The sequence below is a fragment of the Triplophysa dalaica genome, chromosome 13, assembly GCF_015846415.1.
Source record: "Triplophysa dalaica isolate WHDGS20190420 chromosome 13, ASM1584641v1, whole genome shotgun sequence".
Classification (NCBI taxonomy): domain Eukaryota; kingdom Metazoa; phylum Chordata; class Actinopteri; order Cypriniformes; family Nemacheilidae; genus Triplophysa; species Triplophysa dalaica.
This window is the reverse complement of record NC_079554.1, coordinates 1,748,760-1,776,655: the sequence shown is the minus strand read 5'-3', so window position 1 is coordinate 1,776,655 and position 27,896 is coordinate 1,748,760. Positions and strand designations below refer to the sequence as shown.

The 27,896-nt window shown below is 37.3% G+C and overlaps 2 protein-coding genes across 6 annotated transcripts in view; one reads left to right on the top strand and one right to left on the bottom strand.

The window, feature by feature from the left end:
• The window catches only part of myo6a (myosin VIa), a 36,354-nt gene extending 24,507 nt beyond the window's left edge, over positions 1-11,847 (top strand). Inside the window, exons 21-35 of one of the 5 annotated variants that reach the window (XM_056764374.1) lie at positions 3,145-3,275; positions 3,352-3,429; positions 3,758-3,887; positions 4,626-4,716; positions 4,889-5,039; positions 5,810-6,018; positions 6,731-6,809; positions 6,930-7,090; positions 7,550-7,585; positions 7,875-7,913; positions 8,874-8,977; positions 9,530-9,661; positions 9,746-9,775; positions 10,207-10,425; positions 10,608-11,847. In XM_056764374.1, coding sequence (XP_056620352.1) covers positions 3,145-3,275; positions 3,352-3,429; positions 3,758-3,887; positions 4,626-4,716; positions 4,889-5,039; positions 5,810-6,018; positions 6,731-6,809; positions 6,930-7,090; positions 7,550-7,585; positions 7,875-7,913; positions 8,874-8,977; positions 9,530-9,661; positions 9,746-9,775; positions 10,207-10,425; positions 10,608-10,807 — 1,790 coding nt within the window. In that variant the 3' untranslated portion in view covers positions 10,808-11,847. The remainder of the gene's footprint in view (positions 1-3,144; positions 3,276-3,351; positions 3,430-3,757; positions 3,888-4,625; positions 4,717-4,888; positions 5,040-5,809; positions 6,019-6,730; positions 6,810-6,929; positions 7,091-7,549; positions 7,586-7,874; positions 7,914-8,873; positions 8,978-9,529; positions 9,662-9,745; positions 9,776-10,206; positions 10,426-10,607) is intronic. The other 4 variants (XM_056764376.1, XM_056764375.1, XM_056764377.1 and 1 more) reach the window with 4 other exon arrangements.
• A 759-nt stretch (positions 11,848-12,606) lies between these two features.
• On the bottom strand, positions 12,607-25,896 carry LOC130434492 (interphotoreceptor matrix proteoglycan 1). Its single transcript, XM_056764686.1, has 15 exons — positions 25,803-25,896; positions 24,928-25,110; positions 22,870-23,036; positions 22,383-22,406; positions 19,979-20,128; positions 19,813-19,871; positions 19,254-19,432; positions 19,081-19,142; positions 17,545-18,991; positions 16,710-17,251; positions 16,397-16,616; positions 16,100-16,310; positions 15,086-15,271; positions 12,814-12,888; positions 12,607-12,693 (listed from the first exon to the last, which is right to left on the bottom strand). The coding sequence occupies exons 1-14, from the start codon at positions 25,894-25,896 to the stop codon at positions 12,849-12,851; spliced, it is 3,564 nt and encodes a 1,187-aa protein (XP_056620664.1). The 3' UTR covers positions 12,607-12,693; positions 12,814-12,848.
• Positions 25,897-27,896: the final 2,000 nt, after the last annotated feature.

Here is a 27,896-nt window from a genome sequence, read left to right as displayed (position 1 = left end):
TCTCCACACACAAACAGACACACTCTTTCATACACTCTCACACACATACACTCTTGCATGCTTTTACACGCATACACACACACTCTTGCACTCTTTCACGTACAAACTCTTTCTAACACGAACACACACACACTAGCTCACCCTTAAACACACACACACTCTGTTTCATACACTCTCTCACATACACACACTCACACACTAGCTCACCCTTACACACACACACACACACACTCTCCAGACACACTAACACAATCTCTTTCATACACTCTCTCACATACACACACACACACACACACTCACACACTAGCTCACCCTTAAACACACACACACTCTCTTTCATACACTCTCTCACATACACACACTCACACACTAGCTCACCCTTACACACACACACTCTCCAGTCACACTAACACACTCTCTTTCATACACTCTCTCACATACACACACTCACACACTAGCTCACCCTTACACACACACACACACACACACTCTCCAGACACACTAACACAATCTCTTTCATACACTCTCTCACACAGACACAAACACGCTCTCACACACTAGCTCACCCTTACACACACACACACTCTCCAGACACACTAACACACTCTCTTTCATACACTCTCTCACATACACACACTCACACACTAGCTCACCCTTACACACACACACACACACACTCTCCAGACACACTAACACAATCTCTTTCATACACTCTCTCACATACACACACTCACACACTAGCTCACCCTTACACACACACACACACACACACACTCTCCAGACACACTAACACAATCTCTTTCATACACTCTCTCACACAGACACAACACGCTCTCACACACTAGCTCACCCTTACACACACACACACTCTCCAGACACACTAACACACTCTCTTTCATACACTCTCTCACATACACACACTCACACACTAGCTCACCCTTACACACACACACACACACACTCTCCAGACACACTAACACAATCTCTTTCATACACTCTCTCACACAGACACAAACACATACACGCTCTCACACACTAGCTCACCCTTACACACACACACACTCTCCAGACACACTAACACACTCTCTTTCATACACTCTCTCACATACACACATACACACACACACACACACACACACTAGCTCACACATACACACACACTCTCCAGACACACTAACACACTCTCTCACATACACACACACACACTCTCCAGACACACTAACACACTCTCTTTCATACACTCTCTCTCACATACACATACATACACACACACACACACACAGACTGTGTCTAATAGGGCTGGGTAAAAATATACATACTTTGATTTTAATGATCTTTATTTTAAAGAAACAATATCCTGAATCAAGTCTTAATGCATGTGCCTCAGAGAATATTTTGTGTATTTCCGCTCTCGTCCAGGAGGTGGCGCCATTATTCAAGTTGAAATTTGAAATCTGTTTTATTTCTTAAACCTGCTTCAAGTTGTTCATGATTTCCCTGTTGCACATTTACAATGTTTTTATATTTTACAGTAATGTTTAGTTACTCAAAGTAAAAACTAATTTGAAACAATTGTGTGGGCTACACTATTAATGTCATTGTGTATTTCAGTAGGGGGTTTCAGTAACCAGCCTAAATATTTAAATATGGATTCCATGTCTGCAAAACTAATGTTTTAAATGAAATACTGATAACTTATCGATATCGAATTGAAACAATCAATCGCCAGAATGGTCCTAAAACTCAGCCCTAGAGTCTAACACACACACACACACACAAACACACACTCTCTCTCTCTCTGACACACTCTTAAGGGTGCTTTCTCACCTTTAGTTTGGTTCATTTGATCTAGACCAGTGGCAGTTCCTTTTCACGTCACACTGATTGATTTGGTCCGAACCAGTTGAAACGAACCACAATGAAGTCACGTGACAACATCCACATCACTCATTGGCGAGAGAACGTATTTCCAAAAATGCTTATTTTAAACAAAATTTACTCACATTGCGTGTAAGATGTGGCATGTTAGCCTAGTCAGCTGTGCTAGCATCAGTCACATCATTGTTCATGCCGATGGCAACCTCAACAACATCTACACCCTGTTGAAACATACAGCATAAGCTGGTTTGGTATGTTTTGAAGCTGGTTTGTGCTGGTTTAAGCTGGTCATGGGCATGGCCTTGTCATTGTCCAACAAGCATCAAAATAAACTTAACCCAGCATGTGCTGTTTTTTTCAACAGGGGGTCAACATTTGACCCAAGTATATTATCGAGGTCATCGTGCCAGGGGAACTAGCACATACCGCACTTGGATGTACTGCTTAGAGATGGACATTTTTCAATCATTTCATATTCAAATAATTGAGCTCATAAAACAACAATATTCGTTTATTTAAATCAAGGTAATAAAGACGTAATTTGTTACAATTTATTTAGTCACAATTGCATAATTTAATTATCATTAAATGAACATAACGCATTAATATAATATCCTGTATATAGGTTTTTAATATTTAAAAGATTACCAACGTTGGAAAAACTGGAAAACTGCATTTAAACATGCATGAAGCGAAATCATACTAAAACCAAACGCAAAATGAACAAAACGCAAACGCAACGTATTTTGACAGTCTATGATATATTGTTAACTTGTTTATTTAGTTTTACATGTTCTTAATAAGAAAAACAAGCCTATAGGTCTATTTTACTCTAAGTCTGTTCAACAAATTTCTACGAGGCTCCGCACCTCCTCACAACTGCAAGTTTGTCCGTGAGCTGCCATAATAGTGCTAACTGTCAATAAACACTTGTCATCATTCCATAATGCGCAACTCGGCTGACTACGGCAGCTGGTTTAGTCCAAAAGTGCAGTACTTTTTGCATTTGGTTCTGTTCGAGGTAGGATCACGCTCTCTCCTCTCGCTAGGCTTTTTGGTCGGCTTTTGGTGTGCACTCGAGTGAGATAGATGCATTCACACCAGCCCAAATGAGAAAATGAACTCTAGTGCGATTCAACCGTTCTAAATGAGTCAGATGTGAAAGCACCCTTAAGCACACAATCACTTTACCATCATGTCAGCAGGATGAATTCTCTCAGTCTCTGTGTGTTTCACGTGTAGTGTGTGTATCTTTGTTTCCCTCAGGGATGGTGTCAGTGTTGGATCTGATGCAGGGTGGATTCCCCTCACGAGCGCCCTTCCATGAGCTCTACAACATGTACAAGGAGTACATGCCCTCCAAACTGACTCGCCTGGACCCTCGTCTCTTCTGTAAGGTGGGTGAATCTCCTCATGTTGTGTTACATTACAGCGTTTGCTGAGGAGATGTCTCATTGTGTTGTTTCTCTACAGGCTTTATTCAAAGCTCTCGGCCTGAACGAAAAGGATTATAAATTTGGTTTGACCAAAGTTTTCTTCAGACCTGGAAAGGTGAAACATCTCTCTGTTTACTAATACTTACAAGGTCTTCTCGGTCCTTTTATTTCACCCGGAAACTTTTTGAAAGGTTTTTCGTTAATGACATTTCTAATGCAAAATTTCTGATGTTTTTTGTTCCTATTTGGAGAAATGAGACCGGAACACGTGTTTGTCAGGTTCTGTCATCCATCTGCGATACAAATCTTTTTTCTCATATCGTGTTATGATTGCGATACAGGAATGAGGTTCTTCTTCTGATAACTGATAAACCTGCTGAATGTGTGCATCAGTCTGAGCGAGTTGACACTAAAGATTTGATGAACGTTATCTGTTGTGTCAGTTTGCAGAGTTTGATCAGATCATGAAGTCTGATCCGGATCATCTGGCTGAACTGGTCAAACGTGTGAATAAATGGCTCATCTGCAGTCGCTGGAAGAAAGTTCAGTGGTGTGCGCTCTCGGTGATCAAATGTACGTAACAAAATGCTTTCAGTTCACTAATACATGTAATTCACTGTTTAGTCACATAAACATATTTTTAAATAAATGATTAAATGCATATCGGCGCTGACCTTGTGAAACCTTTTATATTCGCTTTTTTTTACCTTTGATTGATGCAAAAAGAAATTAATCACAAAATATTATTAAACAATTATTATCTTCTTTTTGCACTCTGTCTCCCCAAAAGATGAAGGCACAAAATTATTTAAAATATCATTTCATTGTAAAGCATTAATATATATTTTTTGCATAAAAATTTCTGTTACATTTATTATAGTTTTGATTTTAGTTGTATTGATATTTTTAATAAAATTTATTTTTAGATTTCTAGTTTTATTTGAATTTAATTTAATAATTAAGTTTAAGCAATTTAGGTTTATGCTTTTGTAATTTTATAATTTATTTGTTTAATTTTTATGTTGCTAAATAAGATCATTTAATTTGTATTATAGTTTTTGTTTTTGTTAGTTCTTATCATTTTTGAGTTTTTTTCAATCATTTTTTAGGTCAAAATTTGATTTGATTTCAATGAACAGAAACGTTTTAAAAATGTTTATTTTATTAAACCTAAATAACCTTGTTCTGTAATAGTCAAGCCTCTTTATTAGAAGGAAGTGTATATTGTTTAAATACGAAAGCAACATTTGTTATGATGTAAGAACATCAGTTTTAGTGATGGAGTTTATTTTGTGTGTGGTCGTCTCTCAGTGAAGAATAAGATGTTGTGTCGAAGCCGAGCGTGTGTCCAGATGCAGAAGACCGTCCGCATGTGGCTGTGCAAGAGAAAACACAAACCACGGTATCATATCAACACACATCATCTCCACTGACACACAATATCACATCCGCCTAGGAAAGTAGTTCCACCTTAAAAAGATGATATGCAGCTTAAATATGCCACATCATTATTGATATAAGCTCTTTAAACACAGATGTTGAACTGTGTGCGTGCGTGTGTGTGTGTGTGTTAGTATTGAAGGTCTGGTGAAGGCTCAGAACCTGAAGAAGAGGATGGAGAAGTTGAATGACGTGGTGTCTGGATTAAAGGAGGGCAAACAGGAGATGAGCAAACACATGAAGGAACTCGATACCTCTATTGACAGGCTCATACTCAAACTAAAGGTGTGTAAAACGTCTTCAATATGCACGATAAATGTGCCACATTTGTGACTCCTGACGACAAAACCAGTCTTATGGGTCAATTTTTTGAAATTGAGATGTTTACATCACCTGAAATCTGAATATACAAGATTTCTAATGATGTATGTTATGATAGGATGATATCTGGCTGAGATACATCACCTTTGATGTTGTTAATCAGAGGCTCTGTGGCAGCTCATCCACTCACAAAAATAAAAGTTTTGATATATTGACGGTAGGACATTTTCCAAATGTCTTCATGGAACATGATCTTTACTTAATATCCTAATTATGTTTGGCATAAAAGAGGAATCAACCATTTTGACCCATTCAATGTTTTTTTGGCTTTGACTAAAAATGTTCTCATTCAACTTAAGACTGGTTTAGTGATCCAGGGTCACATTTTAGAAATCAAAGATGAGGTTAGAATGTCATATGTTTATTTTAGACATGCACCGATATATCAACCAATAATCAGTATCGGTAGATTAAAGCACTTTTTCACACTATCGGCTATCAGTGATGATCAGGGCCGATATATCCTGTCAATCAAAAGAGGACAGAAAATGAATAAAGATAATGTTATGAAACATCAGCAGTTTGAGTTATAATATTGCTAGTCATTATATGAATTAATAACATTCAGAAGGTTAAGAAATATTCATTTCAGCTTCACAATCGCTATCGGCAGATATCGGCACATCTAGTCGGTTTGTGTCGTCTTTATTTAAAAGTTATGCGTTTGTCTTCAGACGAGCATCATGAGCCGTTTGGACATCGATCATGAACATCAGGCTCTGGTGACCAGATCTCAGGAGCTGCTCAACACTATGCAGAAGAAGAAACAGGAGGAGGAGGAGATGGAGCGTCTGAAACACATCCAGGAGGAGATGGAGAAAGAGAAGAAGAGACGTGAGGAGGAGGAACAGAGACGCAAACAAGATGACGAGGAAAGACGTCTGTGAGTCGCGCTTAACTACTGAAAACACTCAGAAGTCAATGTTACTTAAAGTCTCGGTGATATTAAATAATGCAATTTCTATTTTTCATGAAATATTGCAGCGTTTATGTTAATAGTTGATCAATGTGGTTCATTCTCTTTTTTAAATTTGTGTGCCCTCATAATCTTCAGTTAATAAAACAATCTCAACATCCGGTTCAAAGGGACTTTATACTCAAGTACTTTATTTAAGTATCTGTACTTGATGAGAGTGTTTTACTATTTTACAAATATTTCACTTCATAATAAAGCACACGTCATACTTAGAGTCCCCTACATTTCATGAATACATTTTTAAATGTTTTTAATCTTTAGTACAGAATTGAAGTTCATCTAGTACTTTCCACCTCTGAAGTGGATTTGAGCTTGTACTTGAAAACACTTTCATAAAATTCAGATATTTAAAACTGTACTTGAGAGTAAACATACATAAGGAATTTTTAGATATAAAATTGCTCTCTATGGCAAAAATCTAATATGGCGACAGCAGTTCAGTCACATGATACTTGAGAACCAATAGCAATAGTTTCATCCACATAACTTCGGGGATGACGATTTATCGTAAACAATGACTTTGATTCTTTATCAGAGGGATCAAATGACAATAGAACATATAACACAAAAGTCCTTTGGATTGAAATGCTGAATGTAAGCGTGTCTTTCCGTCACTCAGGAAAGCAGGGATGGAGCTGAAGAGGAAACAGGAAGAGGAAGAGCGTAAGAAACGTGAGGAAGAAGAAAAGAGACTGCAGGTCCGCTCACTCTCATACACTTTCTTGTCCCTGAAAGGACGTTCATCTCCACAAATCCCAAAAGGTATTTGTTTTTCCTGGTCTTCTTCATGTGATGATGGTGTTGTGTGATGTCATCAGGAGGAGATGGAGCAGCAGCTGGAGGCGGAGAGAGAGCAGGACACGGCCCGTCAGGTGGTGCTGGAGCAGGAGCGGCGGGACAGAGAGCTCGCCCTGCGGATCGCTCAGAGTGAGGCGGAGCTGATCCCAGAAGAGACGCTCGTGGACGCTGGACCGCGCAGGTACTGTCAGAGCACGCCTGCCGAGACTCTCAACCTTCAGCTTGTTTCCTTTCCTGAACCTGCACTACACGACTATAAAAACTATATTAATCACATGCATTACATGCACACGCACATGTTAGTTTTCATGCAAAGCTGCACAAACGGCATCTGTGACATCTGTCAATTACCACAGAGAATGAACGACTGTTAGCAGCAGATATAACCTCGTCTGCGAAGGATCATTTAGACACTTTCACAGGTCAAACAAGCACATACCTATAAATAGAACATTTGAATCTTCATTTTGTCCGCAGCTGTATGTTTATGATAATGGACATTATGACACAGATGCTGTCGACATCAACATTGCTTTGGCTTTACTGGTGGTGGGATTGTAAATCTTTCAGTATTTCCTTTAAACGCTGTGATGGACACCTCCATCAGTTATTCATGTTTTTACTCTGTGTGTTTTTACAGTGTTGCACCACCACAAAAGCTCAAGAGTTTGACCATGTAGGTTACAGTCTCAGTATATCAAATCAAATCAAATATCGTTTAGTTACAAATGATTGGATTAGCTCATTATACTAGTTATGGACTTTAACATTGTGTGAATGGAACGACAGCAGATAGTTATTTAAAAGAATACTAAAGGTCTCAAATAATGACACACAACAATTCATCATTCTTAATCATTCAGGCCTCCATTTTTAATCCAAACTGAAGGAAATTCTTGTTGAAGTTTACTAATAATGTTTGGTGATGTACTAACATGTATGTGGTTGATCATCATGTTCTTTAGGGAAGAAATGGCGCAGGAAATGTCTGATCTTCTGGCTCGGTGGGTGGAGGGGTTTGTTTTTATTACTATATAAAACAATAACCTTTTTCACAAAAACCTGGGAAAAAACACTCTTATTTCATCACTTTATTCTGTTTCTGGAAGTGACAGAGATTGTTGGTAGTCTGTGGTCAGTTGTTCTACTTTGTCTAGTTCTAATTTGATGGAATAACTCAACATAAGTTAATTCATAATATTTACAGCTAGTTTTCATAGTTTTCTGACACGTTACATTACAAAAACCAAAGCTGCTTTTTTCACATTACACAATAAAGGTTTGGTCAACAGGAGAAATTCAAATTAAATACCAGAATCAACGACATTATTATAATAAATATATAAAGAGTTTGCTTCCAAAATGAGAAAACTAAAAATCATGTTTTTTATTGTGCATTTCAATTATTATCAATCAGACTGCAGTTGGGTTATTTTGATTAAAGCCACAATAACTAAACAAATACAGCTATAAGTAACACAATTTAAACATGATAACATCATAAAAAACATGATTTTTGAAAAATAATCTCATTTTGGAACCAAACTCTTCATATATTATAATCCTTTTGATATTCCATATGCACTTAGAGATATTTGCAAAAACAGATAAATTAAGAAAAATCTAAAATCAAGTTTTTTATATTGTCCATTCCAAGAAATATCGATCAAATGGCAGATAAAAAATAACCTAAATGTTCAAAAATCCTATTATTTTTTATCTGTTTTTGCAAATAAACTCTTAAAATCATATTTCGTGAACATTTGTCATAAGTTGTTTTTATACCAGAAAAATAATATGTTTTTAAAATTACCTGGACTATTGTTAAAACATGGTTTTGCTTTAATCAGAATTTATACAATTGTTTATTATAAGCATTGTCTGAAACGGCATCTGAATGAATTCTTTGGCATATTTCTCTTTTCTCTTTCTCTTTTCGTTTGGTTTTGCTGTTTTGGATTCAGAGCGCCACAGGTGACGGCCACAAACACTGCAGCCGATGTCAAGAAATATGAACTCAGCAAGTGGAAATATGCCGAGTTAAGAGATGCCATCAATACGTCCTGCGGTGAGAATTAAACCCTTCTGTTCTTAGTCTCTCCTAACAAAAGAATATCAGAATACTGAATTTTCTTCAGTAAATAAATATTTTGCATGTAAATAGAAACAAATTCATAACTACCCTTAAAGAAAAGTAATAAATCTTCAAAAAAATTATCTTGTCAAGTTACGCAAGTCATTTTCAGGGAAACTTTTTCTCCGCTACTATCAAAGTAGTGTCTTTCACTTTTTACTAATAACATAACTCCCGTAATTATAGGTTATTTACTTTACATTATTTAGTTTGGGATGTTTACAGAAAGAATTTAGCATGCAGCTACTTCACAGAAAGTTATAAAACATTTCAAAGCTTCAATGTAAAATCTATACATTGAAAATAATAATCGCAATTACAATATCGAGGTGAAAATTGACAGTTACGATTTTTGTGCGGCCCTACTTTTAATTATACTTTAAGTGTTACACTAGTAGACATTCTGGACACATTTTCCGTTTGAACTTTAAGTATAATCTACACTGGAGCTAATGTCTTTCATGTTTCTGTATTGTTTCTCTGTAGATATCGAGCTGTTGGCTGCGTGTCGTGAGGAGTTTCACCGCAGACTGAAGGTTTATCACGCATGGAAGTCAAAGAACAAGAAACGCAATGCTCAGGATGACCAGCGAGCGCCGAAGGCCGTCACAGAATACGGTAAGAGATCACACCGCTGACACAAGTGTCTTTCCTCTGTCCCACATGAGGATAAAACCTTTCCTCCGTTTTATTTTGGAATAGTTGGAATAGTTGATATCAAAGGCTTCAGAGGTAAGACCAAAACAATAACCCAGCGGCTAAAACTAAACTAAATAAACCTCAATAACTCGCTGACTAACCTGCACCAACGCATTATTTATTTATTTAAAATATGAATTTATTTAAAATAATAACAGTTTATAGAATATCAACATTTAATACTGTATATAAATGACCAAACACAACTGATCACATATAATCCATTAATTGAATGTCTTTTTATCGTGGATACGTTTTTAACGCGTGTGTGTCTGTCACAATTGACTCAAATCAACATGTTCCTGACATGAGATGTGATTTGTCACTTAATATCTTATTTTGTCACGTCTGGTTATAATGGTACACACGAAATGTGATAAGAACGTGTCGTAGAAGCGTGCACACAAATGATATATACCATAAGCATTACAGACAGTGTTCATACAAGGTTTTTTGTCCTCCAGCACAACAGAACCCGGTTCAGGCCGCCTTGCCTCGACAGCAAGAAATTGTGCTGAACAGACAGCAGCGCTTCTTCCGTATTCCCTTCGTCCGACCCGGAGATCAGTTCAAAGACCCTCAGAACACAAAGAAAGGCTGGTGGTACGCTCACTTCGACGGACCCTGGATAGCTCGACAGATGGAGCTTCACCCGGATAAACATCCCATTCTGCTGGTGGCAGGTCTGATTTACTCCTTCAATCTCTATTACACAACTATTGAAATCAGTGTTTGTGGTATTGGTCAATATTAGTTTATGATGTCATATCGCAGTAGTTTGCACTTAGTGAATGACTGTGATGTGCTGTCAAAGTTAAGTCTGTGTCTCTCTGTTCATGTGTTTCTTCACCGTTTGTGTTTGCAGGTAAAGATGATATGGAGATGTGTGAGTTGAGTTTGGACGAGACGGGTTTGACACGGAAGCGCGGCGCTGAGATTCTGCCCCGCCAGTATGAGGAGATCTGGGAGCGCTGCGGAGGAATTCAGTACCTCAGAAACGCCATCGAGAGCAGACAAGCCCGACCCACATACGCCACTGCCATGCTGCAGAGCCAGCTGAAATAAACAAACAACACACACAAGAAATTCAACCGAATAAACACACACGCAATAAATAAAACACACACGCACACAAAAAATAAAACAGAATACACAATGAACACGTACACAATAAAATCACACACAGTAAATAAAATATAATAAACACACATGCTGCAGACCCTGCTGAAAAACACAAACAAACACATACAAGAAATAAAATGGAATAAACAATAAACACAGATGCTGCAAAACCTGCTGAAATATACAAACAACAAACACACACATTGAACATACACACAAACAATAAACACACACAGACACTCATGCTGCGGTCTATAGACACACACATATGACAGCTCTTTAGTTTATTCAGACTGTCACGTCTCACATGACCAGCATCACTCCTACAATAGTTCATTTTAGTTTTATATGGGTTTTGTTTTAACTGACAGTAGTTTTTTTAGTTTATCTGTTTGTTCTAGTTTGCTCATTATTTTAATTTTTTCTAGATGAAATAGTTGTGTTGATTTACTGTTCTTGACAGTGTGATTGCCTTTAAACTGCCTCGTAATATGATTCCTGTAATGTTTTTGCTATATGATTAATCCACTGGCAATGTTCCTTTGGAGAAGTTTAAAACAAGTGTGTGTGTGTTTTTTCATAACATGCAGATGTAAATACTGATACGAGTCAGCACTTTACACTATTCACAGTGAGTTTAACTGCTTGAAAGTCTTTCCAAAAAATAATACAGTCACAAATGCGATGACTCTGGTAAGTAATGAGGACTAAATTATGACTTTTGAATGAAAAACGTTTAATAAAAATAATGACTTTAATAACATCGTTCTCATGATATTGTGATTATTTAAACATTGTAACGCTATAATCAAGACACAAAATGATGGATGAATCGTGTGGCTTCGGCAAATTGTGCAATAAAATACATCAAGTTTGAGTTGGACTAAATGTTTAGAAGAGCAATATATACATTTCTATCGGGTGTGTACGGAGATAAACAAGGTTGTTAGCATGACGTCAATAAAGTTGTGTTTTCTTTTCAACAGTTGTTGATATATTTACAATTAAACACATTTGTATAGTTTATATGATCAATTACACATGAGAAATGTGGTGAAATGAAAACAAAACGTGTCATGTGACGCCATGAGTTTTTACATGAGATTATACACACACACACAAAAATACCCAGAGATTTTATATCCGGTGTCACTTCCAGTCAAAAGCATTTTCTAAATAAATCTAAACTGATCAGGGATTCACTTCCTTAATAATACTAATACTGTTCATTATTTCAAGAATCATCTTAGTCTGACTGCGAATCAACGTTTTATAAAAATGTATTTTTTCAAAGTAATATATATTTTGTTAACAGTTTACAAATGACTCATTTATCAGCATTAGATATTCCAACTAAATCTTGATTTAACTAACCAGATACTAATTTAGTTCATTTTTCCTAATGATCCGACGTCTCATAACATGAATGTGTTTGTAAAGGTTTGTTTTCACTACGATCACGCTGAAAAGATACAAAATGTCTTCAATATGCATTCAAGATATTTGATCAATTCTATTCATACACCACATCACAATTATCCCCCCGACTAAAGAACAGGTTATTAAAGTTAAAGATATTATGAGTGCATTCTTCATCACAGGACGGAAGAATCATCTCATTTCTGCAGTTTCAATCTGAAATATCAGAGAGTTTCTGAATGTTTCCATGAGAATGACACGTCAAACATCCAGTAAACAGTATGTAGAATTCATTATCTCTTCTAGACATTTGGCCTCTTGTTCTGAAGTCGTCATGGTTTGCAGGATTATGGGATGTACTGTACATCTAAACCTCTTTCATGGCTGGACAAGCATCACAGTTCCCATCTCTAAAAGAAAGAAGTTGTTTTGCATTAATGTCGGCGATATTGAGAGGTGGACTCATTGTTTGGAGTTTAAATTCTATAACTACTGCAAAGACACAAAGATAACGTAAGATCTGATCCTACCTGATAAAAGTGATAAATGTAGAAATCGTCTGAGATTAACTTGTCAGGCCTGGTATGGTGGTCTGCTCTCGCTCTCTAGAAAACAAAAGACAAAACATATGAACTGAGTGAAGGCCGGATGTCAAACAATAAAGACAAACATCAAGATCAGCTGCAGAATAAAAACATGTCACATATCAGAAAGACTACATGAGGTCTGAAGTATGACTGTAAAAATATTACTTAAAATGATAAATTAAAGTAGGAAAGTAAACAGGGTTATTTTGTTCCTCGAGTCCTGTTATGGGGCAAAAACCTTTTTGTAACAAATGCTTCAACTGCATTACAATACTTGAGCAAAAACAAGATTTATGATTGACATTTCTTAAAAATGCTTGCAAGGCAAAAACAGTAATAAGGCATTTCAGTAAGATGACCGATGCCCGGACTGTCAAACATCTGAAAGAGCAGATATGTTTACTTTCTTTCATACCTTTTTTAAGGGGAGACATTTAGTTATTGGTCAGACCTGGACATTGCTAGTCGTGTATTCACAAAACTGCACTTGAATAACTTTTAATGGGATATGGTCAGAAAATCTGGTAAATTTTGAAAGTAAATTAAATTGCTTTTAGTGTAAATGTTAAATATTAAATATATCTACAAAGTTCCTCTTAAACTGATATTCTGATTTTTTTTCGAACTCATCAGATGTGCAAAGAGTCTTATGACCTTATTATCTAACCTCTGTAAAAAAACAGGAATTTTTATCAGCTGCAGTGACAGAAATACACTATAAAATAATAGGTTTTCCTGTAAAATTACAGGATATAATGATCTATAGTAAATCCTTTTCCCTGTTGTTCATGTCTTTTGCTGTAATTTTACAGTTTTTGATCGTATTTAAAAAAGAACCTGTCAATTAAATCTTGTAATAAACAGTGTACTGTAAAAGACATCACAGGGGTTTCTGAAATCCATTATGATGTAATCCGATATCCAGATGTTGTTAAAACATCGTAAGCCATCCAAAATGTCAAATGTTAGACTATGATGTCACAGACAGTTAAAGATCCTTATTATGAAGATTTTCACGCAATTAATTTTATTTAAAATAAAACTTTGTAACCCAGCTAACAAAATAGGTTTTAAGAAAGTTTCGCTAAAATTTCCATTGTAAAAACATTTCTGAATGTTTTAAATGTTCCACTTACGATGTAAGATTGTTTTTATTCCAACATATGTACGTTTAGTATTTGCATCATGTTAACGACATGCACTTTTAATCCTACTGCAAGAATGTATTTGATTACTTAAAAGATTTAGGTTTATGGGAACAAACATAGATTTACATAAGTAAAACTGAATTAACTTCAGAATGCTGTGGAAAGGAAAATGATGTAATGGGTATTTGCCTACAGCTGCATCAGGATGTGAATGTGTGATGCCTGCGGTTCAGCCCAGTCTTTGACACAAGACCTATGTCAGTGAATGAAATACTGCTAAAAGGATTACTCGCTCAATAATTCTACTTCTAGGAAATGGGCATTTTTTGACGGGCTGGGATAGAGGACATCCTTCATCCTCTCCAAGAAAAAAAATTCTCCTCAAGAGACAAAAGGCACAGGATAACAGAGGAAAGAGATATAAGAGAAGAAGTATACTGTGTGAATCCAACAGACATGACGTGAAGCATAAACAGTAGAAAAAAATGCAGAGAAAATCAAGAACATCGACATGAAGATAAAGCAACATCAACTCTTATTGCTTCTCATGTGTCTTGTGACTAAAATTAAAACATATTATTTTGTTTCTCATCAAACCCTGTTAGATTCCTTTAAAGTGAGTCACAAGTATTTAATGATACTTTTGTGAAAAAAATTGTGTTATGAAAAAGATCAAAAAGTCATCAAATAATGAATACATGTGTGTTTTCAAGTGAACTATCTCAAAAATTGTACACATGTCGATAAAAAAATTTACATGCTTTTTAAACCCCTAATTATCACCAGTACATCATGCCAATACAAGATTGTCCCAGGTACAGTGCTGTTGTACAGTATGATTTATGCATTGTTTGTCCTGAATCAGAAATCCAGACTTGCTCCTGCTATCACTGTATATATTCAAATAGAAATGTTATTCCTGTATAAGTTGCTAAAATGTGAATACCTCGTCGAATTGAGAGACATCAAATGTAACATTTACGTGTACGTACTCTTATCTTACACAACACAACAAATTATCTAAGCGAAAAGATTTCAAACACTCGGACGAAGAAAGATCCGCTTACACTAGAGTTAGTGTCTTTCTGGTCCGTACACATATCCTGCACAAAGATAACAAGAGAGTAATGATGGCATATTGAAAGGCCAGAGCCCCCACGAGGAACACTAGAGAAAGAAAAGGGTCTAGAGGCACGGAGACCACCTCTGCACATCTCTCCCCGAGAAAGTGCCAGAATTTACCTACGGGACATCTAAAAGGGTCGAGAGACACAGTTAGAACATATACAGGTAGAGGTATTTATTCTGCACTCTTTCTGCACAGTATCACCCAGTACACTTTTACAAATGTCTAAACTATTATTGATGTACCCAAAAGTACAAAGAAAAACAGTGGAGTGAAACAAATCCTCCGCAGTATCTCTCGGAACGTCATGGAGACTTGTAAATGAATAGATTTGTGCAGCGGTGTTAGCATTCAAGCTTAGGTCACACCTCACTTAGCTGGGTGTTTTTACGGAAAAATTGAGAGAAGATAGTTTGCTTTTGCACCGCAGGTTGCACAGCCATTCATTTTCTGTCAAATGTAAAACCATCCCACTACGCCACAATTTCAATTCATTAGCTTTAAGCAATTATTCACTTCACATTTTCTATTGAGTTTGCCGCAATGCATTCTGGGATTCCTCACAAATGATACATCCGATAATACTTTAAATGCCTTCAAATTTGGCTGAGAATTAGGTATCGTGTTGGCAGCAGTACATTCATGGCGACCCGATTCGATTCCCATCTTGAGAGTCCTTTCCCAATCTCGCTCCCCTATCTCCGCCCAATGCTTTCCTGTCAGCTCTCTACTGACCTGTTAAAGCATAAATAAGCCCCTATAATATTACTTGAGGGATCATAAAAGCAGCTCACTAGATATTAACAGCCGAGTAATGCTCAGAAACTCGATGTAACTAACAGATTGATGTCTAAACAAGAAGATTTCTTTAACACCGTGTTTGAATTGAACGTGTTGTTCAGAGTAAAGTGTGTTAAAACTGTTCACAGCTATCTTGAGTTGTTTGCTAAGGTACCTGCAAGCAGCACCATGCCCTGGAACAATCTCACACTCTCCTCCATTGAGACAGAAATCCGTCTGGACAACACAGAGGCTCTGGCATGGCGATCCGTCCAGCGTCACATAGCCTGGATCACACAAACATTGCGCTTCCTTTGTCCAGGGGTTCACAGTGCATTTGGAAAACTCGTTGCAGGCGAGAAACTTGCAGGGATCCGCTTCATCCGCTGCAATGAAAGAACAAAATGAATCTCATTTGTACCCATTCTGGCTTGAAGGGAACAGACGTGGTCTGATGTGCCCGGTCTCTCACCTGGTTCTATATCTAAAGAATGACTGTCGATCTTTATGTCCAAGCCTCGAGCTGCAGCATCACAGAATTCCTCCAGGACGCACTGGACAGCCTGAGTGACGTTATACGGCACGGACTTGCCGAATTTCACCTTGCTGTTGACCACCACGCTTCCATTTCTGAAATTCAGGATCTCAAACTGCTTAAAGCCTGTAAGGTTAGACTGTAGATATGGGAGCAGCTGTCACAGAGAACACAAAAGCTTATGTTATTCATGTACACCTTGGGAAACCTTGTTTTGGAAACAGTATCAAGAAGCCAACAGCTGACTCACCAGTTCAATAAATCGGTTTTCCAGTGATCTGTATTCCGAAGAGCTCTTGTTAAAAAGATCTTCAGAGAACATCATGTTAGTGACACGCAAGCTAAAAAACACAACAAGCTCTTTGCTGTTGCTAGCGGTGGTCATTGAGGGAGTTGTCATGTACTTGAGTGATGGTGCCCTTGTTGTAATCAAGGGACGTTCTTCATCTGGAAAAGAATATCTAACGTCATAACTCAACCAGTCAATGGTCTCTGTACTTACTACATCCAAGTCTTTCAAATGAATAGGTTCCTCCGTTTCCACAATGTGCACATTGTCCAGCACTGCAGGTACAGTGGCCTGGGCAATGGGAGATTGTGTTTTTTCAGTTGGAGAATCATATTCCTCTTTGACTGGTGTTGAAGCGAGCACGGATTCATCCGTAAAAACTGCTTCAAGAAGTCCAGGGTCTTCAGTTAAAGTTGTCAAGGATGGAAGGGCCACAAGTGTCTCCGCTGGCTGTGATACAGTGTCTTCAGTATGTTCTACAGGGACTTTGTCTGTTTCAGTGTCTGGAAAACCAATAGTGACATACAGTTACATTGCATTCACTGTCATACTTGACTGTCCTGTTCTGCTTTCAAGGTAACTTTAATTTGAACCATGCACCTTCAATCCTTCTCAACTCTGCTGTATTTTCATAAGAATTTGATTGTTTTACAGTACAGATCAGTGGTTTGGAACTACATATATCTATCACTGTATTCTAACTGTATCACGTATTTTCCAGATTGTGTGTGTTTTTATTTATGTATGTGGCTTTTTGTGTGTGTTTTAGTATTGTGCTTGTGAATCAAACCCTCACCTGTATGTGAGATCTCTTGCTCCTCACTTAGAAAGTCTTTATCTTCCTTTGAATCTGGTCCAGTGATCATTTCAGGTAGCGAGTCTGCTGCAGTTGATATGGTAGATTGAACATCGGCCACAGGAACCTCTGGTTCTACAGTCTTGCCCTCTGGAACAATGAATGGTATCTCTGGAGCTTCCTCTATAAACTCTGGTTCAGGCTTACTGATGTCCAACTCCGGTTGTCCTCCAGGGTAGGTGTCTGTCACAGAAATTATTGGTGGTTCAATCTTGATCCTCTCTACAGGATGTTCAGTAGATTTGGGTACTTCAGTTGCCATCCCCAAATCAGTCTCTTCAGTGTTGATCTTTTCCAGTTCTGATCCATGAGCATCTCTTTGAAGTTCCACAACATCTCCATCCACTTCTTTAGGTTCTATTAAATGAGGTACTTCAATATGCGGTACTTCAATTTGCTGTACTTCAGTTGCACCCTTGGGATCAGTTACCTCAACAGCATCTTCAACCTCTTCCTTGGTTTTGTGTTGCATATTTTCCTTGTTGTCTGGTTCTTTGACAACAACCTCCTTCTTTTGTTCCTCTACATTCTGCTTGCTTGATTTTACAGTCTTATCTTCCTTTGGTTCCACCAAAACTGGTTGTAATGTGTTATACTCAACTAGAAACTCTGTTGCTACAGTCACTTCTGCAGGTCCTAAAACCCGATCATTAGAATTCACAATACTCTCTGCCGGTTCAGTTACCTCTACAGGCTTAACTGTGAATTTATCAACTTCAGACGTAATCTCATCTTCTGGTTCAGTCATCGCCACTTCAGAGTTCCCTGCCATTCCAGGATTTTTTGGTTGTGGCACTTCCGGAATTTCATTAGAATCTGTCACATGGGGTAAGAAATCATTTGGCTCAGTTGACGGTTGTAGGGTGATGCTGGAGTCAGTGGTGACAGGTAACTTGGGTTCCTCAGTCTTTAGAGTAACCATCGTTGCAGTGGTGAACAAAATGTGGGTGGTGGTTACTGGTTTAAATATAACGTCATCTGGTATGGTCTTTATATTAAAGTCACTATCTGGTGAAGGGTTCAGTGTTGTTCCAACCAGTTCATCACTTGGAGCTAGTGAGAGATTATCAGAAGCTGATGGAGTCAGATTGTTGTCTCCATCTGTAGTGAGAATTGTTTTGGTGTCTCCCTCACTAGGAGCTCCCTTTACAGGTGGGGCCGGAAGATATTCGGTTATGAGTTCGCTTATTTCACCTTGAACAGTTTCAAGCGTGTGTATAATGACCGCTTTAATCTCAGGCTCCATTGTTGGTTTCATTGCTATGGTTGGGGCAAAAGTTGAAGCCATTGTTGAATCCAAAGCATTATCATCACGATACAATGAAAAAGAAACTTTGGTTCCATGTGTTGGAGAACTAAGGTCTTTGTGTGAATCTTGATTGGAGGACTGCAAAATAACAGGTGTATGTTTATTTTGTTGGTTAACTTCATAAGAATGAAATATGCTAGTGCTATGATATGTATTAGCAAAGTCACCTCAGTTATGATGTCTTCAGAAACCTTGGTGACAGACATCAATGTTGTGGAAGGTTTCTTGGCTGATGAGAAACAATGTACACAAAAGACAAAGACCATGTAATGAAGTTCAACATGCTAACCAAACAAGACTTCTTTTGGAATCGTGTTTTCTTCCCAACGTATCCATTTACCTGTGTCAAATGTAAGCGAGTTCAGATCAAGAAGAGATGCCTTTTCCCTGAGAGTTTTAACTATCATATCCTTCACGCTCTGTCCTGCAAATGAAACAACTGTGTCTGATCTTTCCTCAGCAATGTTTGCTGCGACCGCCTCAAAAACCACTGTATATGCCACTGATATTCTTCCAACCCTGAGGAGATAGAAACAATGAATGGATGGATAGACAGAACTGTTACATAAGTAAAACAGTCCATGCGGGGATATGAGTTCTCAAGACCAAAATCAAGAACCACTGATCTAGACTACACTACAGTATATACTTTTCCTTGAACCAAATGAAACTTCAAATAAATGTGGGGACTCTATACAGTGCGGTAAACGTCACTTAATTACCTCTCAAAAGCTTCAGTCTCACTTGAATGCAAAAAAGAAAACAAAAGAAACAATCAAAGTAGAGTTAATTTGATGCATAAAGAGTAAATGTGTTTTGCCATTTTACAGATAGGAACAGTACAAAAGAAAACAGGGCTTGAAGACTAGAACCTCAGTTAATAGATTGAATAGACATACCTAATCTTTAACACCTGTACATCAATATATCCAGGTATGCCTTCAAAAGCATGTTGCATCTGCAAAACACAGAGAAGTGTGCAGCCTTACAAATAATATATGAACATCTTTGTTCCCTTCTTGACTGTGAACTGCTCATGGTTAAATACAACTCATGGTTAAGTACCTGTTCCTGGAGATGTCGTGACAGATCGTGATACTGAGGTGAATCTGTGTCTTTCAGTATCTCTTGGTACCCAGAATCCATCAGTGTGATGCTGAACTCTATGACCTGATGAACCGGCTGCTCGGGAACTACATTTGGAAGCTCTGACTCCTGTACAAGCAACAGAGGAACCATTCAACAAAATGTAGGTAGTTTTACAATTCTGCTATAACCTATAAGACTGTTTGTTAGGTTTCTATTCTTCTATTAACTTTATATTAGATTCTATCTTCATAACATGTACATCTTTTAAAGTAGAACATAATCAACAACCATTGAAAATATGAGCCTTTATATCATGGAATATATAAATGGTTTTGTATCTGTATAGGAATGTAACTTGTTCTAGTCAAATATTGAACTGGGTTGCCATATTACACTGTAATTATTCTGAACACCACCATTTGATAAACCAATTAGATTATTCCCATTGGCTATTGCTATCTGTATCGGTGTAAATCCTGGTCCAAACACACTGTACCTGTGATGCAGAATAGCTGTCTGCAGGAGTGTCCACAGAAGTAGATTCCGTAGATTCAATAGATTCATTTGATTCGGTAGATTTGGGAGGTTCAGAAGTTTCAGTAGATTCAATAGAAGTATCAGAAGATTCAGTGATAGATTCAATATGTTCACTGATGGATTCAGTTGGTTCAGTGATAGATTCAATAGGGTCACTGGTGGATTTAGTTTGTTCAGTGATTGATTCTATACGTTCAGTGATGGATTCAATACGTTCAGTGATGGATTCAATACGTTCAGTGATGGATTCAGTTGGTTCAGTGATAGATTCAATACTTTCAGTGATGGATTCAATACGTTCAGTGATGGATTCAGTTGGTTCAGTGATAGATTCAATACTTTCAGTGATGGATTCAATACGTTCAGTGATGGATTCAATACGTTCAGTGATGGATTCAGTTGGTTCAGTGATAGATTCAATACGTTCAGTGATGGATTCAATACGTTCAGTGATGGATTCAGTTGGTTCAGTGATAGATTCAATACGTTCAGTGATGAATTCAGCTGGTTCAGTGATAGATTCAATACGTTCAGTGATGGATTCAGTTGGTTCAGTGATAGATTCAATACGTTCAGTGATGGATTCAGTTGGTTCAGTGATAGATTCAATACGTTCAGTGATGAATTCAGTTGGTTCAGTGATAGATTCAATACGTTCAGTGATGAATTCAGTTGGTTCAGTGATAGATTCAATACGTTCAGTAATAGATTCTATACGTTCAGTGATGGATTCAGTTGGTTCAGTGATAGATTTAATACGTTCAGTGATAGATTCAGTTGTTTCAATGATAGATTCAATACGTTCAGTGATGGATTCAGTTGGTTCAGTGATAGATTCAATACGTTCAGTGATAGATTCAATACGTTCAGTGATAGATTCAGTTGGTTCAGTGATAGATTCAAAACGTTCAGTGATAGATTCAATACGTTCAGTGATAGATTCAGTTGGTTCAGTGATAGATTCAATACGTTCAGTGATAGATTCAATACGTTCAGTGATAGATTCAGTTGGTTCAGTGATAGATTCAATACGTTCAGTGATAGATTCAGTTGGTTCAGTGATAGATTCAATATGTTCAGTGATGGATTCAGTTGGTTCAGTGATAGATTCAATATGTTCAGTGATGGATTCAGTTGGTTCAGTGATAGATTCAATTGGTTCAGTGATAGATTCAATGCGTTCAGTAATGGATTCAGTTGGTTCAGTGATAGATTCAATACGTTCAGTGATAGATTCAATACGTTCAGTGATGGATTCACTTGGTTCAGTGATAGATTTAATACGTTCAGCAGTAGAATCAGCTGTGGGTGCAGATTCATCTACTTCTGGTTCAGTCTGGTCTTTCACTGGACCTGAACAATAAAGATTCACATCAGTTTACCTGAAAGGCTAACACTTAAAGAGATACTCCACCCAAAAATGAAATTTATGTCTTGATTTACTCCCCCTAGTCGTATCAAACCTGTATACATTTCTTTGTTCTGATGAACACACAAAAGACGATCTTTAAAGGAATGTTTGTATCAGTTCTGGGACACTACTGACTTCCATAGTAGGGAAAAAAGATTGGTAGTCAATGGTGACCCAGAAGTGATTAGTGAGTAAACAATGAGAGAATTTTCATTTTTGGGTGAACTGTTCCTTTGAGCAAAAAACAAAACAAATCTGTATACCTTCTGTTCTTTTTGCTTCATCTGTTCCTGTTCTTTTGGTTACTGTTCTATAAATTAATTAAAACAACATGTATCATTAAACATTTTAAGTTTATCATTTTTTATATGCATGAAAATAAAATAGTCAAACAGAAAAAGAATAAGTGATTGCATCTTACTGTTCTTTTACTTGTTCATTATTCAGATTCACCCTCTGTAAAGCAAAAAATAAATATATTACAAAACAGAACTCAAACTATACTTTAGTCATCAAGTCCTTAATAACACATTGACATTTCTGCACGCTGACTTTGATCAATTATGAACTATTAGGTCCATTCCATTCCATTTTCTACCGCTTATCCGAAATACCTCGGGTCACGGGGAGCCTGTGCCTATCTCAGGAGTCATCGGGCATCAAGGCAGGATACACCCTGGATGGAGTGCCAACCCATCGCAGGGCACACACACTCACTCATTCACTCACGCACTCACACCCTACGGACAATTTTTTCCAGAGATGCCAATCAACCTACCATGCATGTCTTTGGACCAGGGGAGGAAACCGGAGTACCCGGAGGAAACCCCCGAGGCACGGGAAGAACATGCAAACTCCTATTAGGTCCAAAACAACTTAAATTCCAACTTTAAAATCCTTATCATATACGTTTGTTTACCTTGTAAACCATGTCGATGTGTTCCTGAGAATTGCTGAAGTTTACGGCCAGATCAGAGATACACAAGGACTCGTGCTGGCACGTGTGAACCCATTTCTGATACTCAGAACTGCTGGGAATTCTGTCCAGAAAGATCCGGAAAGCCTCCCACACGGCCTCCTGGCAAACTGACAAAGGTGAGGAACAAATGTGATAAATTTCACTGGATTTACTTTGTTGTAAAATATATGACTGTATTTCCTTGTATCTCCATATTTTGTGATTTAAATTTTGTCATACATTATTGTTTTTAATCAGCCTTTATGTTTGTCACTGGGTTTTGCAAATATTTAACCAATACATTTACATTTAGGCATTTGGCATACGCTTTTATCCAAAGCGACTTACATTTCTTTATCCTATACATTTTACATAGGTATTTGCAATCCCCTGGGATCGAACCCACAACCTCTTACCACTGAGCTACAGGAAAGCTTGTCAATAAAAAGTGCTTGTCACTTTGACAGCACAGTATTTAATCATTAAAAAGTACAGTGTTATTTCCATTTCTTAAGCAAATTTGGACATACAAGGTTTTGTAAGGACGGCGATGATATTCTTTCAGTTCTGAATGAGGTGTTCTGTATATGAAATCAATCTAGAATATTTTATATTTGCTGATGTCCAGAAACATCAACATGAAGAATCACAGGCAGAAATGTTTGTGTTAAAGGCAGAGTTTTTGATTCACAGCGGCCAGTAGCGTTGTATTATAGATTTGCAACAAGTCGCTCGATCCAAACACGACGGTGGCCACCACAGTACAAAAAAATGTCGTTCTCATGTTGACGCAGGGAAGAGATCATGCAGGCATTAGAAAGATAGTGTCTTATTTATTACAAGAAAATAAAGGGTCTGTGGATTTTAAGTATAAAAAGAATTTAAAAGTCAGGCAGGAGCTAGGACCTGCATTAATATTATAAAGACTTACAGTACCAGCAGAGACGCATTAAGGCGGTACTAAGGCTTTTAGCAGAGAAATCTATGGAGATACTTTCCAGCAGAAAATCGTTGGAGAGAAAGATCGTCTTAAAATCCCCCCGATGAGGTTGCGTTGATTCAGATAAGTATGTGAATAACATACTAACATACCAAGATATGTTGTTGTTGTAATATTATCTGTGTGACGGAGCAGTTTTGAGCATGATTATTTATTTGGAACCGCTTTAATATTAAACTCGTCCAGATACTAGAGAGAGAGCGAGAGCGTGTTGGCGCTAATACTGTAGAGAGAGCGCATTTTACTCTCTTACTCAATGATGAATAAATTTACATTTAATCCGCGGGTCACTTGCGTTCCGAACCGTAGAGTACGATCGGTACGGATCACAGATCATCCGCGATCCGTTTCCCCACTATACCGCAGGGGAGAGGAAACGCGCGTTGTTGAGTTGTTTGCTGCTGTACAAAACATGGCGGCGAATTCAATGTACGTAGGGCAACTCCGTATGTAGATATAAACAGCTTATTCTAAGCAGTGTTGGATAAGTTACTCTGAAAAAGTAATGAATTACTAGTTAATTACATATTGTACAAATTACCCCCTCCAAAAATTATTTAGTTATTTATTACTTATTACTTTCTTTATCCTACATCAACCTTGAGTGACTCAAGGATGGACATGAAACAACTTATTTAATTCATTCAAAAAGTTATATAAAACCACATAAAGTATACACCAAAGTATTACAAATGTGAGAATTATACATTAAAGCACAGATTTTGAAGTTAAACCTTTTTAATTTTAATGTCAATCTATTGCACACACATGTTACACAGAGTAATCCCTTACTTTACTTTTTCACAGGAAAAGTAATTAAATTACAGTAACTAATTACTTAGTTACTAGTTCCACCCAACACTGATTCTAAGGTATGAGAAGCATAACGTTTTGGATAATAGTTTTGGATATTATATTGCATTTCTGTCAATAGATCCTCTTAAAAACTCTGTATTGTTCCTTTAATCAATCTCTAATAAAAGCAGGATATAGCATTTTTGTGTCAGGTGTTTGTTTACCTCTTAGTGTGTAGTATGCTTGGTGACTTGCTATGACATCTCTCACTGATTCCTGAGGACAAACTTTCACCTCAGAGTGGAAGAACTCTGACCGTTTGATTCGACGTTGTTCCATTTCAAATAAAGTCCTCATCCCTGAATTCTGCTTCAGTGGACTCGGCAGGTTAGTTGGGTTAAGTTTGTCTAATGAAAATAAGGAAATAATTTTACATGAAAAATGTACAAAAAACTAAAAATAATCAAATCAAATCCAAAATGTGTGAAGAATCTGTTAAAATATTGTAAAAAACGTTTTACATTAAACGTGAACGATCTTTAAAGAAATAACAGTGAAATTCTGTAAATTACAGATTGTTTACAGTTAATGCAAACTTATTTTTGTCAATGTTAATCTTTGAAGAACATGCTGTTGTTATACATTGCATGATTTCTAAAGTCATAGTAAAGTAAAGTCCCCATGAAATCAAAACTAAAGCGTTGTGTATTTTAATATTTCAGAGTGTTAGATTATCGATAAACAATAGTGTGTTGCTCCAAATAATTCAGATTTTTTTCTGTGGATCACAATATTAGTAATTTAACCACAATGTTAACTAAGTCACAAGTTACACAAAATGTTAAAGCTAAACTTCTCTATACAAAATAAAAGCACACTGACTGTCAAATTCAGCTGCAACATTGCCTGTTTATGAAAATTAATTATATTTATTGTTGTGGTTGAAATCTCAGGTCTTCTTAAGCAAAGTACAAACTGCATCTTTTCAGAAAAACATCATACGGAAAATATAGAACAACTAAATCTAATTTGGCGTATTAAAGGAACCAGGATGACGAATGTCCACGTCAAAATATACCAGTGAAGATGTATTTCTTACCTTGAATGCCTATGACAGGCAGAATAAAAAGGAATATGGTGAAGAGTGCACATTTGAAAGACATGTTGAACTGAAGCCGTACATCCAACCCCATCTATCTTCACACAACACAAGATGAGCAGCTTCTCAGTCCTTTTTCACGGACACATCCTTCAGAAGCCGGAGAAGCCATGATGGTCCAGTACTTGAGAGGTCAATACTGAGATCTAAAAAAATCTAAGGGAAATTTTTCGAGTCTCACAAAGCAGAATAGAGTTAGTCTGTTGAAGGTCTAGTAGTCCAGGAGTCGAGGCGTGACATTGTGTAACAGATTACGTTGAGGTTGTTAAAAAAGCAAGCTCTGTTTTGGGAATAATCTGATTATCTGATGCTCAGACATAATCCCGCTTTACCCCGTGGATCCACCCACCTCATCCAATTACAGGCTTTTCCATTCAAGCATCTGTCAGTCTCGATGGCAGTCACCGCTTCAGTGCCCACAACACACCCTCTGACCCGCTGTCCTCAGTCTACACCAAGTGCCATACAACATTTCTGGGGACTGAAACATCTCAATTATTTAGGCATCAATGGAAAAATTTAAAACGTTTGTGCCCTTCATCTCAGATCTTTCTCCAGAGAAAGCAGTCAGAAATCTGACAAATGTGTCTGTCATTAGAGTTGTCAACAATGTGTCAACAATGTGAAACTTCTCTTTCTAAGATCTTTAGCAGATTAATTTACGCAGCAGATGTTTTCAGATCTTTAGCAGATGTCTTAAAGACGTACGCTGGCTAGGTGCAGCAAACGTAACTATTATGCTCTCATTTGGTTCTTTTTTTATTTCTCCAGTTTAAGGAGAAACATCAGAGTTAATATCACAGTGTAAAGTGTTGTTGTTGTTGTTGAGTGTGCTGTGTGAAGACAGAATCATGTGTACTGAAGTCTGTTGAGTCTGTCTGCTGGTATTGAACTGTGACCTCTGTGATCAGGATGAGTAGAAAGTAAGAAGTATTTACAGCTGCCATTGACGGTCCAAAGGCTTGAACTATAAATACTAAAGCCTCAATGGCATCACATGAATTAAACGTTCCTGAAGCTTTTCACATGTACTGCATGTCCATCACATAACAAATGAACATGACTCAAGTCTCACCTCTTAGGTAGGTCATTTAGACTATCCTGGAGAGGTGAGGTCTCTAAATCCCAACATCTCAATACAGGGGTGCCTCAAGGCTCAGTGCTTGGACCGTTGCTCTTTTCAAAATACATGACATCCCTAGGTACTGTCATTCGGAAACATTGCTTTTCATATAATTGCGATCCGGACCAGAACGGCTAGAAACCGGTTCCACATTTGAAAAGCAGGTTCTGTAGCCATCTTTAAAAATCGGTAGCACCTGACTGATCAGCTCTGTCTTCTATTCCATTTCTTCTCTTTCTATCCTTTAAAAACTGCACTTACGTTTTTGTTGTCCTTATGTTGTTCCAATTGCTACTATAGTTTACCTCATTTGTAAGCTACTTTGGATAAAAGCGTCTGCTAAAAGATTAAATGTAAATATGAGTCTCAATGATCAAAGAAAAACATTTTCACACTTTAAACCGTTTTAATAATAGAAATACAGCTAAATTATAATGTCATTAAGCTATGTGTTTGTTTGACGTGTTTGATCACTTACAGTTGTTATGTAAAAGATCATCTTTTCATTTTCAAGTTTTTTATTTACTGTTTACAAATATAACAGTTTTGTGGTGCAGCAGGTTACTTCATAAGATGAGGATTTCAACGCAACTCTGAGCCGGCCAGACTCTACGGTTACATTGACATTAATTGGCTCTAAAGCTCATATGTCCACTTCCATCAACATATCCCTTGGTTAATCTCACTCACTGTTTTAAAAAAATATAGTTATAATAAATACAAAAATACAGAAGCATATATATTATATTATTATATGTAAATTATACAGCCCAGAACAGCCCCAGAAAAAACATGTCATCATCATTTCTAGATGTATTATGGTAATTCCAGTCATTGTTTCGAGAATTTCAATGAAATCGAAATGAGTGAAAAAGGAGTGAAAAAAGTCCTCCAACAGCAATGTGAAAGAC

Bases quoted from the DNA above. Each gene is read 5' to 3' on its own strand.
- LOC130434492 (XM_056764686.1), bottom strand. From the start codon at position 25,896: ATGGGGTTGGATGTACGGCTTCAGTTCAACATGTCTTTCAAATGTGCA. The intron at 23,037-24,927 runs GTAAACAAACAC...CACCTTTGTCAG, and splicing joins AGCATACTACACACTAAGAG to TTTGCCAGGAGGCCGTGTGG. The intron at 16,311-16,396 runs GTGAGAGACCGG...CTTTCATTGCAG, and splicing joins TTCTTTAGATATAGAACCAG to CGGATGAAGCGGATCCCTGC.